General features: G+C 36.2%; 1 protein-coding gene across 8 annotated transcripts in view; it reads right to left on the reverse strand.

Moving 5' to 3' along the window:
• The window catches only part of LOC126350130 (kinase D-interacting substrate of 220 kDa), a 372,816-nt gene that overhangs the window by 29,392 nt on the left and 330,155 nt on the right, over positions 1 to 13,269 (reverse strand). For all 8 annotated transcript variants that reach the window (XM_050002494.1, XM_050002491.1, XM_050002489.1 and 5 more), the window contains 2 exons: positions 13,101 to 13,198; positions 8,147 to 8,246 (listed from right to left, as the gene is read on the reverse strand). In XM_050002494.1, coding sequence (XP_049858451.1) covers positions 8,147 to 8,246; positions 13,101 to 13,198 — 198 coding nt within the window. The remainder of the gene's footprint in view (positions 1 to 8,146; positions 8,247 to 13,100; positions 13,199 to 13,269) is intronic.

A 13,269-nucleotide genomic window follows, 5' to 3' on the forward strand; every position in this document is an offset into this window, starting at 1 on the left:
GAAAGGTGCTGCAGATGACAACAAAAGGTGGTCTCAGCTACTAGAAAAAAATGGTTCCCCATAAAGTTACTCCTTGTTGTCAGAAAAAGAAGGAGAGCTACAGTCAGTTTGATATCCCAGTGCTGTCCAGGGTGTCTCCAGACACATCTTCACTATTCATCAGGATTCAAATCGAAGCAGGATTCTTCACTGAAGACAATTCTACTCCAGTCAATAAGATTCCACATGACGATATGTCTGGAGACTCCCCGAACAGCACTGAAATACTAATCTGTCGCTCTCCACATGGCCTAACAACTAGGAGCGATGGTCTGGGACGCTATTTCTTTTCATAGCAGTACGCTTTTGGTTGTCTCCACGACACTCTTACAGCACAGTGGTATGCCAACAATATTCTACACTCCATTTTATTGCTCTTCGTGGCAAGCCACCCTGGATTTACATTTCAGCAAGGTAATGCCCACCTACATATGGCAAGATTTTTTGCTGCTTGTCTTCACGCTTGCCAAACCCGACCTTTGTCATCAAGGTCTCAGGATCTCTCCCCAACTGAGAACATTTGGAGCACTATGAGAAGGTTTCTCCAACCAGCACAGGATTTGATGATATAATGCACCAGGAGGATATCCAACAACTCTATCAATCAGTGCTAAGCGTCAGAGGTGGACCAATTTGTCACTGGTGCTCAATTTGTGGAAATCTTTCTCTTGAGTAAATCTTCCAGTTTTTCTGAAACTATGCTCATTTGTCTGTCTACATACGTTCATAATATCTACCAATTTCCATCCTATTTGGAGAACATTAATTGCCCGTCATAAGACATTGCTCAGACTCCATGTGTTATGTAGACTAAATGTATGTATCACACCCATGTACTCAAAGTCTTCTAAAAAATGTTTAGCTCGTAACTGAATTTGGGTACTGATATCAATCAATCACTCTGTATACTTCGTACTTGCTTGAAAAAGACTTCACATATTACATTCACATTACTGTGTGGTCATTACATAACAGTTCTTAGTTCAAATTTTTGTCAAGCAGGAGTCTTTAAGGTACCAGTAAAACGATAATTTAATTTCTAGGCATTTAAGAAGACAATAAAAAAATTACTCTGTAGCAAAACTTAAAGCAGTTATTCCACTGATGCATCAGTGTTGAAATACTGAAAGAGTACAATGACAAATATTCCCATTTGGGAGGGGGGACTCAGCCCAAAACCAGCCTTAGTAAAATTTACAATTATTATCTTTTTGAGTGGGTCTCTGAAACATACTCAGAAGGCTCAAGCCAATATTTTGTAACTGAATGGCAAAAACAAGTGGGTTTCCTAATGGAATGTTTAAAACTTTTTAAAAATGTTTTAAAATATGTCATTGGTGACTTGTAAGATCTTTGTCTTACTGACTTCTTAAATATATCTAAAAACAAAGATGGTGTGACTTACCAAACAAAAGCACTGGAAGGTCGATAGCCACACAAACAAACACGAACATACACACAAAATTCGAGCTTTCGCAACCAGCGGTTGCTTCGTCAGGAAAGAGGGAAGGAGAGGGAAAGATGAAAGGATGTGGGTTTTAAGGGAGAGGGTAAGGACTCATTCCAATCCCGGGAGCAGAAAGACTTACCTTAGGGGGAAAAAAGGATAGGTATACACTCGCGCACACACACACACACACACACACACACACACACACACACACACACACACATATCCATCTGCTGGTGTCTGTGTATGTGCGGATTTTTGTGTGTATGTTTGTGTTTGTTTGTGTGTGTATCGACCTGCCAGCGCTTTTGTTTGGTAAGTCACATCATCTTTGTTTTTTGATATATTTTTCCCACGTGGAATGTTTCCCTCTATTATATTCATATCATTAATTTGACTTCTTAAATATTTTTATAAGTTCTGTGTGTTCTATTAAGAGAAGCACTCAAGTGCTGAAGATAGTTGCTCTACAGCTAATCAGTTGACACAGATATGTTCTCAGATTGATTTTATTTTTGAAACGTATGGAATACTTAAGAACATATTTTCTATTAATGCGCGAAAAGTTATTTATTTTCAGAATGATAAAAGGTTTTCCACGTGTTGAATAAGGTTATGGAACCTAGTCATCTCCTTCCAACTCTGTCAAAGAGAGACACACTCATCTCTGAAGTATCAGCATATGTTTCCAAACATGATTGACAGTCCATGCGTAATGTATTAACTAATAATATTCTTCTTGGGTGTGCAACTGTATTAAGCAATCACGTGATCACACTATTTCTGGAATCTACCTGCTGCCATCTTCTGGTGAGAATGCTACATACTTATCTCACTGGAACTCATTGAGACCATGAATGCAGGATTTTTAAACACCATGGAAGGCCAATGGCACCTGTACCACTAATCGGCGTGCCTATCCTCTAGTCCAACTGAACATACAATGCCCCAGGGGTGAAAGCTGAGAAACCTACCTGTTTTTAGAAGTATTTTGATGACACATTTATGATATGGCCACATGGATTGGATTCACTAAATTGTTCCCTAGATAATTTTAATTGCCTTCATCCAGCACCAGTTTCACAATGGAGGTCGAAAGGAATGGTAAGCTTCCATTTCTAGATGTAGTGGTGTGCAGAAATGACACTGGGACACAAAGTTTATCAAAACTAACATGCACAGACTGGTATCTGCATACAGCATGTTGCCATTCATTGTGCGAATGCACGAGGCTCCTGCAGCTGCATATGAGGAGGATGCATGGCATCTCAGATGCAGAGAGCTTGACGAAAGAGCTAGATCATCTTTCAACTATGTTCAACCAGAATGGCTACACAGACAAACAGATCTGTAGTGTCTGAGTTTTGACCTGCACCAGAACCACGAGAAGATGCATGTACACCAGTGATCTTTCTACCATATGCAAGGGGCAGGTCTTCAAAAACAAGAAAATTTAAATAAATACAATATAAAAAGAATTCATTCACCAGCCAAGATTAGGGAGCACCTTGGCTTTATTAAAGCTGATCTAAGATTGAGGAAGTGCGGTTTTTATAAAATTCCTTGCCACTGTGGGAAATGTAGTATCAGCCAGACAGCTCATGCTATTCAACACATACACTGCCACATATGTTTGAAGCAGCTTGAGAAATCTTTTTGGCAGAGCACTGCCTTATTGAGGGACACACAATATTGTGTAAGACACAAAGGATTGCCCCTGAGTCTCACCATTGGTAGTTTTTACACTGGAGGGTATCAAAATTAGACTGGCAAACATTATAAACAGACACAAGGGTTAATCTTTAAGCAAGACTTTGAACCCTCTTTTATTGTACATTAAAAAATTATTCTCAACCTGAATGACAGAATATAATGATTGTGATACTTGATAGTTATTTATCATTTTGTCAGCTCTCACCTCAGAGATGCTGTACTTCATTTGTGCTAGGAAGCAGCAGAAGATTTGTGGCACACGCACTGTTGGCCCTCTGTGGCATTTAAAAGGGCTGCCATGAGAGCCATTGCTAGGTGTTTCACAGCCTTAGGAGAGAACTGATAAATGTCCTTTCAATCCTTAAACTAAAGTGACCAGACGTCCTTATTTTCTGGAGACAGCTCTCAGTTTTCATGTTTTTCCTTAATTCCTTTAAATCAGTCTGATGACCACAGAAGTCCTCACTTTCTCATTCTTTTGTCCACAATTTATGAAATTTCCAAAAATAATGTAATCAGAAAGAATGTTCTGAACTCTTTCAACCAGAACTCAACTGAATATTCCAGTGCAAGCAAATTTATCATCAATTACTCATTTCATTTTATTGCAAGAAAATTTAGTAATAAAGGTATGGAACTGTTTTAGTGCAAATAAATTTTTCCTTGGCCTTATAAATTATGTTATACTGATGGGAGACATGTCAAAGCATCAAACTAGGACATCTGAATGATCATAGTGTTATTTCGTTTGTTTTAACTGAAATATTTTTAGAATGAGTAATAAATTGTGTCTTTTTCAATGTTGATAAACAAGTCGTGACATACTCCTCTTTTTTATTACCTGTGTATATGTCAAGTTTTAAGAAAACTACAGCCAATTTATTTGAGAAAAGATAATATAGTTCTTTTTTCCTGCTGCAAGTCTTACACAATCAAAGGCAGACTTAACAGACACCGACTCATTTTTATGCATGGGTATGTTGAACTGCACTTACCTTTTACTCCTTTTAGATATATTGCAAGAAAGATACAATACTTAGCTAGTGAATATGTGGTCACCTATCCATAGGAAATAATAGTGAGCCAGGTGGTCTGCAGAAATATTGTGTTCAGATGATTGCTTTATCTGGCTGCAGACCTGAGAAGAATGTCAATCCATGCACACATCTGCCAATCTGACGTCTTTGTTTGTAAACAGATAATAAACTGCTTTGTAATAGTTTTATTGGATTCAGTTGTTCACCCATTACTTTCAGTAAATACAACTGATAACTGTCTATCCATGACTAATCCAAAAAAAAAAGTTTTTATTACCCGACAGGCACTATTCCTCCAACAATTGCCATCAATGTAGAAATGGTCCAACTGTCTACTTCTTTATGACACTGGTTTTACCATTTACAACCAACCAATCAAAACCTATACCTCCAGCAACAATACTTCAATTTCAACTGTAGACAGAGGCTTAAAAAGTCACTAGAAAGATTTTGAACATGTACTAAAGGATCTTCACTGTAGCCTCACAATATGTACATTCACATATGAAATTTGTTATTAACAATCTGAATGTATTCAAAAGTAGTAGCAGTGTACTTGGCTGCAACACTAGGAGAAAGGATGATCTTCACTACTTAGGGTTAAATCTAACTTTGGCTCAGAAAGGGGTAAATTATGCTGCCACAAAAGTCTTTGGTCACTTACCTAATAGCAACATAAGTCTGACAGATAACCATATAGTATGTAAAAGGAAATTAAAAGAATTTCTGAATGGCAACTCCTTCTACTCATTAGATGAATTTTTGGATATGGTAAGTGGGTAATTCCCCCCCCCCCCCCTCCCCCCCACACACCAAAAAAATATATATTAAGTGTCACGTAATAGTTTTTTTAATGTAATATCTTGTACAGACACCTTTTATTAACCTGTCACGTTCCACACCATTACGAAGTGTCGTATTCATGAACTATGGAACAAGTACTAATCTAATCTCCAATCTGAAACCTGAAGCCTTTGTAATTAGGGTTTCTAGAACCTTCAAATACCATGGCAATGTTGCGAATCACAAAGAGCTGTACCACTTCCCTGATTCCTTGTTCAGTAAGCCTTGGAAGACTTCTGAACAGTCCAGTAGGGTTAATGCGGCATATTTTTGTTAAAGGCTGAAAAGTGTTCTATTCCATTCTCCTTTTATTGTTTTCTTATTTCATTAAGCATGTTTTGTGTAACTTGAATACCGTAGAACAGTTCTGACACAATAACAGTATCTAAAAGTACTGAAGGACCAATCTAAAGTGAAAGCAGAAAATAAATATTAACAACACTTTAGACAGAAGAGGAATATCAACAATATACTTCCAAAAAGAACAGTGACAATGGGGCAATGCTGACAAACACATCACCAACAAATTTATGAATTGTGAGATTAAAAGGGAGGTTTCATCTAAGGGAAAGAAAAGACATGAGGTGGTAAAGAGAAGTATGAAAATTTACAGCTACATAACTAATTCTTCTCTTAAATGTACCTTGTGTCATTACTAAGCCATGAAATGTGGCGATTTCTCCTTTTCTACAGCACCTTTTACCTTCTTCCATCTCTTTAAGCTCTCCATCTGTGGCAGAGTTATAAATTCCTGAAAGTTTGGTCTAAAATGTTTGGTCTACCCTAGTCCATAGAGTTCCAATATCGGCACTGTTTTGTTTCTATTATTTGCCAATAAACAAAGGAGATAAGAACCCTGTTATTCTGATGCAAAAATGAACACTTGCAGAATTCATAACACTTATGATGGAATTGGGAAAAATTTAAGAACCAAATATAGTTCCTCAAAATAAAAATACTTTTATCTTACTTAACCAACTAAATAGTTATACTAACTGGTCAAACGGACAAAGAACACTCCCATGAAGCATGTGTGATTTCCCACATCAAGCATTAAAAGAACCCACATTTTTTTCTGAGATATCCTGTTTTTTGTCATAAACAGAATATCAGAAATTAAGAAATTTTATGAAACTATTTCATGATAATTGTATCTTGCAAATGGTCTGTATTTTGAAGATAGATATAATTGGTAAGGAAAGAAACTTATCAGCATGCTGAAGACTTCAGATGAGAAAATTTCACTTCCATTATCCTACGCCAGTAGCTGTGAAAATCTTAAATTTGCATTTCTGCACATTTACCTCAAGCAAAAACTTTTCTATGTTCAGTAAATAAAATTAAAACAGGTTTCCAAAATGAGTACCTGCACCAAGTCACTCTTTGTGTATTTAAAATTAATTACTGAAAAGAGGTTATAATTCTTCTTATAGATCAACCAGTTAATGGAATTTGTAGACTAAAAGTTTTTAAGTTGCCAGTTATTTGTCAAAAACAATATCTATCTGTAGGGCATAATCCTCTCAATTTTTTGAGAAACAAGTAGTAAACTTGTAAAATAAAGAGGAAATGCTGTCACTGCAATATATAGTGTGTCCACAATTTTGTTTTAGATTTAGGACAAGAAATCATATATTTTATGAACATGTCTCACGTCGAGTTTCTTTTTGTTAAGAGCCTACGCTAAAAATACAGAAAGTGTATGCCAGCATTTTTCACTAACATCTAAAGTACTGTATAGTTTCAACCTCATTTGTTAACAATCTAAGAATATGTTGATAAAAGCAGTTTTCATTAATTGCAGGAACATACATGCCCCGAAAGCAGGCATTTCAAAGGTGGAAGATAATTGCAAATTACAAGCAATTATAAAACAAGCTTAATTTGTAATTACTAAAAAGCAACAAATGTGTTGGTACAGCAAAACAGAAAATTACTTTCTCAAAATGCTTTGTGTTACTAAGCTGAAGTGTGCACAGAAATGAAACAATGACCCAAAAAGAATGTGTTGCAGAGTCAGTTATCAATAATTTAGTAATACTCTCCAAATGCTTTTCCCAGATGCTTTGCTTTTAGCCACAAGCAAATCAAATGTAACTACTACAACAAAATATAATTTAAGTGGGGCAGGTTTCAAAGGTATGTTCTTACCATGCATAATAGTTCAGTAGTAAGCACATGCAATGTGTTAAATATTTTATTCTTCATGCTTCAGTAATAATGTTCATATGATAAATGCATATTTAAATACCTTTCATTAGTTACAGTTTACATACAGATGCATCATTATTGTAAAAAGTCTGTTCACAAATAACAATGTTAATTTACTTTAGTTTAAAATCCTTTCTTTCTTAGGGTTCTGAGTTCTCACATTAAATTAAGACATTTAAAGAAGTCTATAATCTGCCATAAGATTGCTTTTGTATAAAACAGTATATATCATATCTGATACTACATTGTCATATTTTTAACACAAATAGTAAGCATTTCAATACTAGTGAGGAAAGAAATGAGGATGGGAACACCTTGCATAACAACGTATGTTCTGCTTTGCTAACCCTTACATGCTCTTTGAATTCATAACACTAATTTAACAATAAATTTTGCAATGCCAGTATGCTGATGTAAATATTTATATAATCACACAGATGAAAGTTCATAATTTAACTTTGTACTGTAATTTGTACTATACTGAAGAACATTTTATAAATGAATATAATATTACTGAATTTGTATACATTCTAAAACATTCAGAAAACTACAAGTTATGAAAAATATAATGCTATATTTAATACTGTGTCTTCATCCAAAAGATGTCTCCAGGAACATGCTGATGTCTTCATAGGTCCGGTCTGAGATTCTAAACAACTCCATTTGAATAACATTGCTCATTTTTTTCCAGCACGCAACAATGTGCAATGATATTCAAATGGAACTATTTAGATATGAAGAACCACTGGTGATTCAGCTGCTGAGAGCATTCAGAGGATGGAGTTTTCGGCCCATGTGCTGACTGTTGGCTTCTCTTGAACAGGGTCGAACAGCGTGACGACAGTAAACTCACCTGGTTCTTGTGGAGCTTCTGTTTCATCCAAAACATCTTCACATGCTTCCTCATTTAAGGTCTGCAGTGCACCACAGATCATTTGCTCCTCGAGTGTCACCTAAGTGTGAGCATATATTGATGATTACAAGTCATATTAATGAACTCTAGTTACAATAAAAATGATCCCTGCTTCCTTCATTTAACAAAGAGAGTAAATATCAATCAAACAAGAATATAAATAGCCACTTGCAAATATGTGTTAGTAGTGTTGCAGCCTGCATGACATGTAAAGTCACTTGTTACACACGAATAACAAAAGATGTGTTTACTCTCTCAAGATTTGTCCATGTATTAAGCTATTCACTTATATATAGTCACCTATGTACTTTCTGATGCCATCTAACCACTTTCTTAGTCTTTTCGTATGTCCTGGAATCAAGTAAAGATTTTCCTTATCATTTAACACCTATTCACCAAGTAATATGTCGCGCCCATCTCTATTTCATTGTCATTGTGGTTTCTTCCCTGACTCATTTGTTTTCCTGCCTCTTTTACAGATTTCAAAAACACATTTCCCTATCCAGCAATGTTCAGATTATGAGTCAACCCTTCAGCATATTTCTTTTGCTGATCAACCCGGCTTTATCTTCTATTGTCCTCAATACAAAAACTCCTAAACTGACTATTTTACACCAAAGGCCATCTCACAGTCCAATTGCTTCATGTGTGTGTGTGTGTGTGTGTGTGTGTGTGTGTGTGTGTGTGTGTGTGTGTGTGTGTAAAAGAATGTAATATTTCCTCATTGGAAATTAAGCCAAATCTAGTGCTAAAACCTATATACAGCCACAAACTCATTTTTGCATCACCACTTTGCACACTGTTCCTATTAACACAAATTGCTCAATATACTTCATGGATGAATAGGTAATACACTGTATCATGCACTAGACCAGGGGTGTGAGACCTTTGCTGACATGTGGCTCTGGTTCAATTACTTAAGCTGTCGAATGGTTACATTTACATGGTTTCCTTATTTATGTCTCTGTCTCTGTCTCTCTCTCTCTCTCTCTCTCTCTCTCTCTCTCTCTCTCTCTCTCTCTCTCTCTCACACACACACACACACACACACACACACACACAAATAGGACTTGAGCAAAAACTATAATCATTATCGTCATCATTGCCGATGTCATGTTTTAGACCTATTGGCCTGTTCTGCTTTAAAACTACTAACACCCTCTTTTTAAATGTGGCCAGTATTTTGTTTTTTAATGAGATTGTTGTGCAAATCAATCTTCAACTCCCTTTCTCACATTTAGCACAATCCCTCTATTTTACTCTGTATTCATTAATAAGATCTGCAATTGACTTCACATTTAATTCCTGTCAAATATCAATGTTCTTCTCATGAGCTAGAAACAAGTGTTCTGTTACAAAGTGGAGAAATCTCATTTCAGACAAGTCAGTTTGTCTTATTTGGTCAAAAGTTAAGAGTCCAGCTTTGGCATCCATACAACGTTAATGGAGAAACAATAACTTTCTATAGTTTGAATGGGGTTTCCTTTCAAAGTCTAAGTTTTAACGTTCATATTAACATTGTCTGATTTTGTGTACTTAAAAATACTTTTAAAAAAGTATACATTAGTATTTACCTGATACTGCAGATTCCAAATTGGGAGGCATTTAAGAATTGCAGTAGCATTAGCACTGATTTAAATCAATACTAAAAAATATGGAAAAAAAAGAAACAGAACACCTACTTTGAAGTACTAGCAATTTTTACACTTCAGAACCCAAAATGAGTCCATAAATGCATTTTTTACACTACATCATTTACTGCTTATCAGTTTATACTTACACAACTGGCTTATTGAATTACACACAATTGAATCCAGTCCTTCTACCATTTAAACTACACCAATTCTCACCCTACCACACAACATAACTGTTCTAAGTTTAGCACTCTGCTCTAAACTGTAGTACTCCATGATAATGTTAAATATTATGATGAGGAAAGTCGAGGCCACTACTCACTAACATTTAATATATTTCGCAGACAAGTTGTTTTGTGATGATGTTACAGACTTTCAGGGATGCTGGAGAAGGGTAAATTTATTAACCTGAGGTAAGGAACCATTGTTCGGCAACATCGAGTAAAATGTCATTGAAAATCTTTCTGCTATCTGACATCTTCTACTGCAAGATCTTTGCTTTTCATATTCCAAGAAGAAATAATATGGACCAACACAAGAAAAAAATGTTCTGCAAACATAGGCTCTACAGCGGATACCTGAAGTGCTAAAAGCACTTGTTCATCTTTGTTATTGTGAAACACATTTCTTCTATTAAACAAGTGTTCACAGCTCATAAGATATGTGGATTTTTAGAGCCCATGTTTAGTTAATAATTTTTTCTTGTTTTGGTCCATAATACACCTACACCTACATATATATTCCGGTAGCCACCAAGCAATGTGTGGTGGAGGGCACAATTTGCACTAAAAGTCATATTCCCCCCCCCCCCCCCTCTGTTCCACTCACCGATCGCGCAAGGGGAAAACGACTGTCTGAATGCCTCAGTACAAGCTCTAATTTCCCTTATCTTTGAATAATGATCATTGCGCGATTTGAAAGTTGGTGGTAACAATATATGCTCTACATCATCGGTGAAGATTGGATTTTGGAATTTAGTGAGCAGTCCCTTCCATTTAGCGTGCCGTCTATCTGCAAGTGTGTCCCACTACAAACATTCTATGAGATTTGTAACGCTCTCGCGATGGCTAAATGTACCAGTCACATGCCTTGCTGCTCTTCTTTGGACCTTCTCAATCTCTTGAATCAGACCCAACTGGTAAGGGTCCTTTACAGACGAACAATACTCTAAGACTGGACGAATTAACGTATTGTAAGCTACTTCCTTTGCTGAAGGATTGCATCGCTTTAGGATTCTGCCAATAAACCGCAATCTAGAGTTTGCCTTACCCTCACTTGTTTAATCCGATTATTCCGTTTGAGATCATTTCAAATAGTCACACCCAGATACCTGACGGATGTTACTGCTTCCAAAGACTGGAAATCTATTTTGTACTCTTACATTAACGGGGATTTTCACCTTGGTATACACAGTAGGTTACACTTACTAATATTGAGAGATAACTGCCAGTCATTACACCACGCATTAATTTTCTACGAAGCCAAACTGATTTGTTCACAACTTTCGTGTGATAGTACTTTCCTGTAGAGTACACCATCATCATCTAATGCCACTGTCAATATAATCAACCACAACGTTTAAGTAAATTATAAAAAGCAGTGGATCTATTACACTGCCCTGGGGCACACCTGAAGTTACACTTATTTCTGTGGTAGTTACCCCATTCAGGACGACATACTGCTCCCTGTCTGTTATAAAACTTTGTATCCAACCGCATGTCTCATCGGATAGACCGTAAGCAAGCACTTGTTGGAACAAGCGACAGTGCAGAAATTACTGTTGTATGTCATGCACAAAGAGGGCCAGCTGTGTCTCGCATGACCGCTGTTTCCTGAAACCATGCTGGTTTCTGCAGATGAGCTTCTCAGAGTTTAGAAAGGTCTGAACACAAAATAAGTTCCTAGATTCTACAACAAATTGATCTCAGTGAAACTGGCTAGTAATTATGTGCATCCAATATACTACCCTACCAAATACAGAAAAGCAGAGAAATAGCAGCAGAAGTGATCCACTGTCAGAGGTATCAAAATGATTTTCGGTTATAAATTTTGACTGAATCATTTCCAGACCAGGGTCCATTACCTCAATTTGACACATTTACCTTTCTCCATCAATCCTGACAGTTTGTAACATTATCTCCGACGCCCCATATAGTACACATTAACACCAACCAAGCTGCACAGATACTAGCATCTGAACAAAAATCAAAGTTCCTTCAATAATTGAATATTTCTATGCTGACCAAGAATGAAACTAGATTTCATTTGTTCAAGGTGAACGCACCACCATAATTTTGGAATAGAAGATAAGGGCTAATGCATATGAAGCACATCAACAGTGCATTACATGATTACAATATGTGAGAAATGAAAAGTCTGAGCATGTCAGGTGTATTATCCAAAGAGGACATATTGACTGTAAACTCAGAAATTTAGTATATATATGTGTGAGCACTAAAAGAATGGTGAATGGGGAGAGGGGGCCGGGACTTCTTGAAAGACAAAGTAAGGAAATTTTATGAAAACATTTGTGTTCCTTCAATGTCTGTAAGATAGAAAAGCACCAAAAAAAAGCATAAGACAAAAGCCAAATACAGGCTGTGGAAGTTTAATTCCTGCAAACAGCCCTTTAGCAGACACAATAATAACTAAAGTAAAAAAGCTGGTGGGCAGCAATTGCTGAACATTTGGAGTTTGGAGAAGGTTTAAGATAACAGCAACAAATGGTGTGATTATGTACAGAGAATGAAAGAATTTCGATAAGTATTTTCCATTTCTGGCTAACAGGTAGATAAAAAGAGTGTAAGGTCACACATGAGATAATTACATCAGTTGAAAAATGGAAACCAAAATTGATCTCATAAAAAGAAGGATCTAATATCCAGTATGCTGCCCAACATTGTAGTCCAAGTATGTAAACACTTTTTTTCTTCTCCTCCTACTCATTTTTCTTTTTTGTCTTTGTCATTCCATAATTGCAATTATAATAATATAGAGAGAATAATTTAATTTGTAAAACAGCATTGATTTTACAAAAGCTTCCGAATGTCTGCAAGGAAGAAAAGAAGCTTCCTCTTCTTTATTCATTAAGAAGTGAATTTAAATAAATGCTTGCTTCATACAAAGTTCTTGGTTTTGCAATTGGATGAGTGCATTGAAATGGCTCAATGATGCAATAATGAATACACTGACTGGAAGCCCGAGAACTTTACATTAAGTCAACTCATTAGGAAAGACAACAAGATAATGTCAATGCTTGCCTGTTTCTCCATCACAGTCTGTTTGCTTGCTGTGCGGCTCTCGCTTCGTGAAGAAGATTTTTCTTTTTCAAGTGAACCCGCCTGCTTTGAGCTAAGACCTAAAAGAAGAGCATTATAAAGTTAACATTTAAATGAATGTTTCAGTACTGATATAAAATAAATTGCAGTT

This window comes from Schistocerca gregaria, chromosome 1, assembly GCF_023897955.1.
Source record: "Schistocerca gregaria isolate iqSchGreg1 chromosome 1, iqSchGreg1.2, whole genome shotgun sequence".
Classification (NCBI taxonomy): Eukaryota; Metazoa; Arthropoda; class Insecta; order Orthoptera; family Acrididae; genus Schistocerca; species Schistocerca gregaria.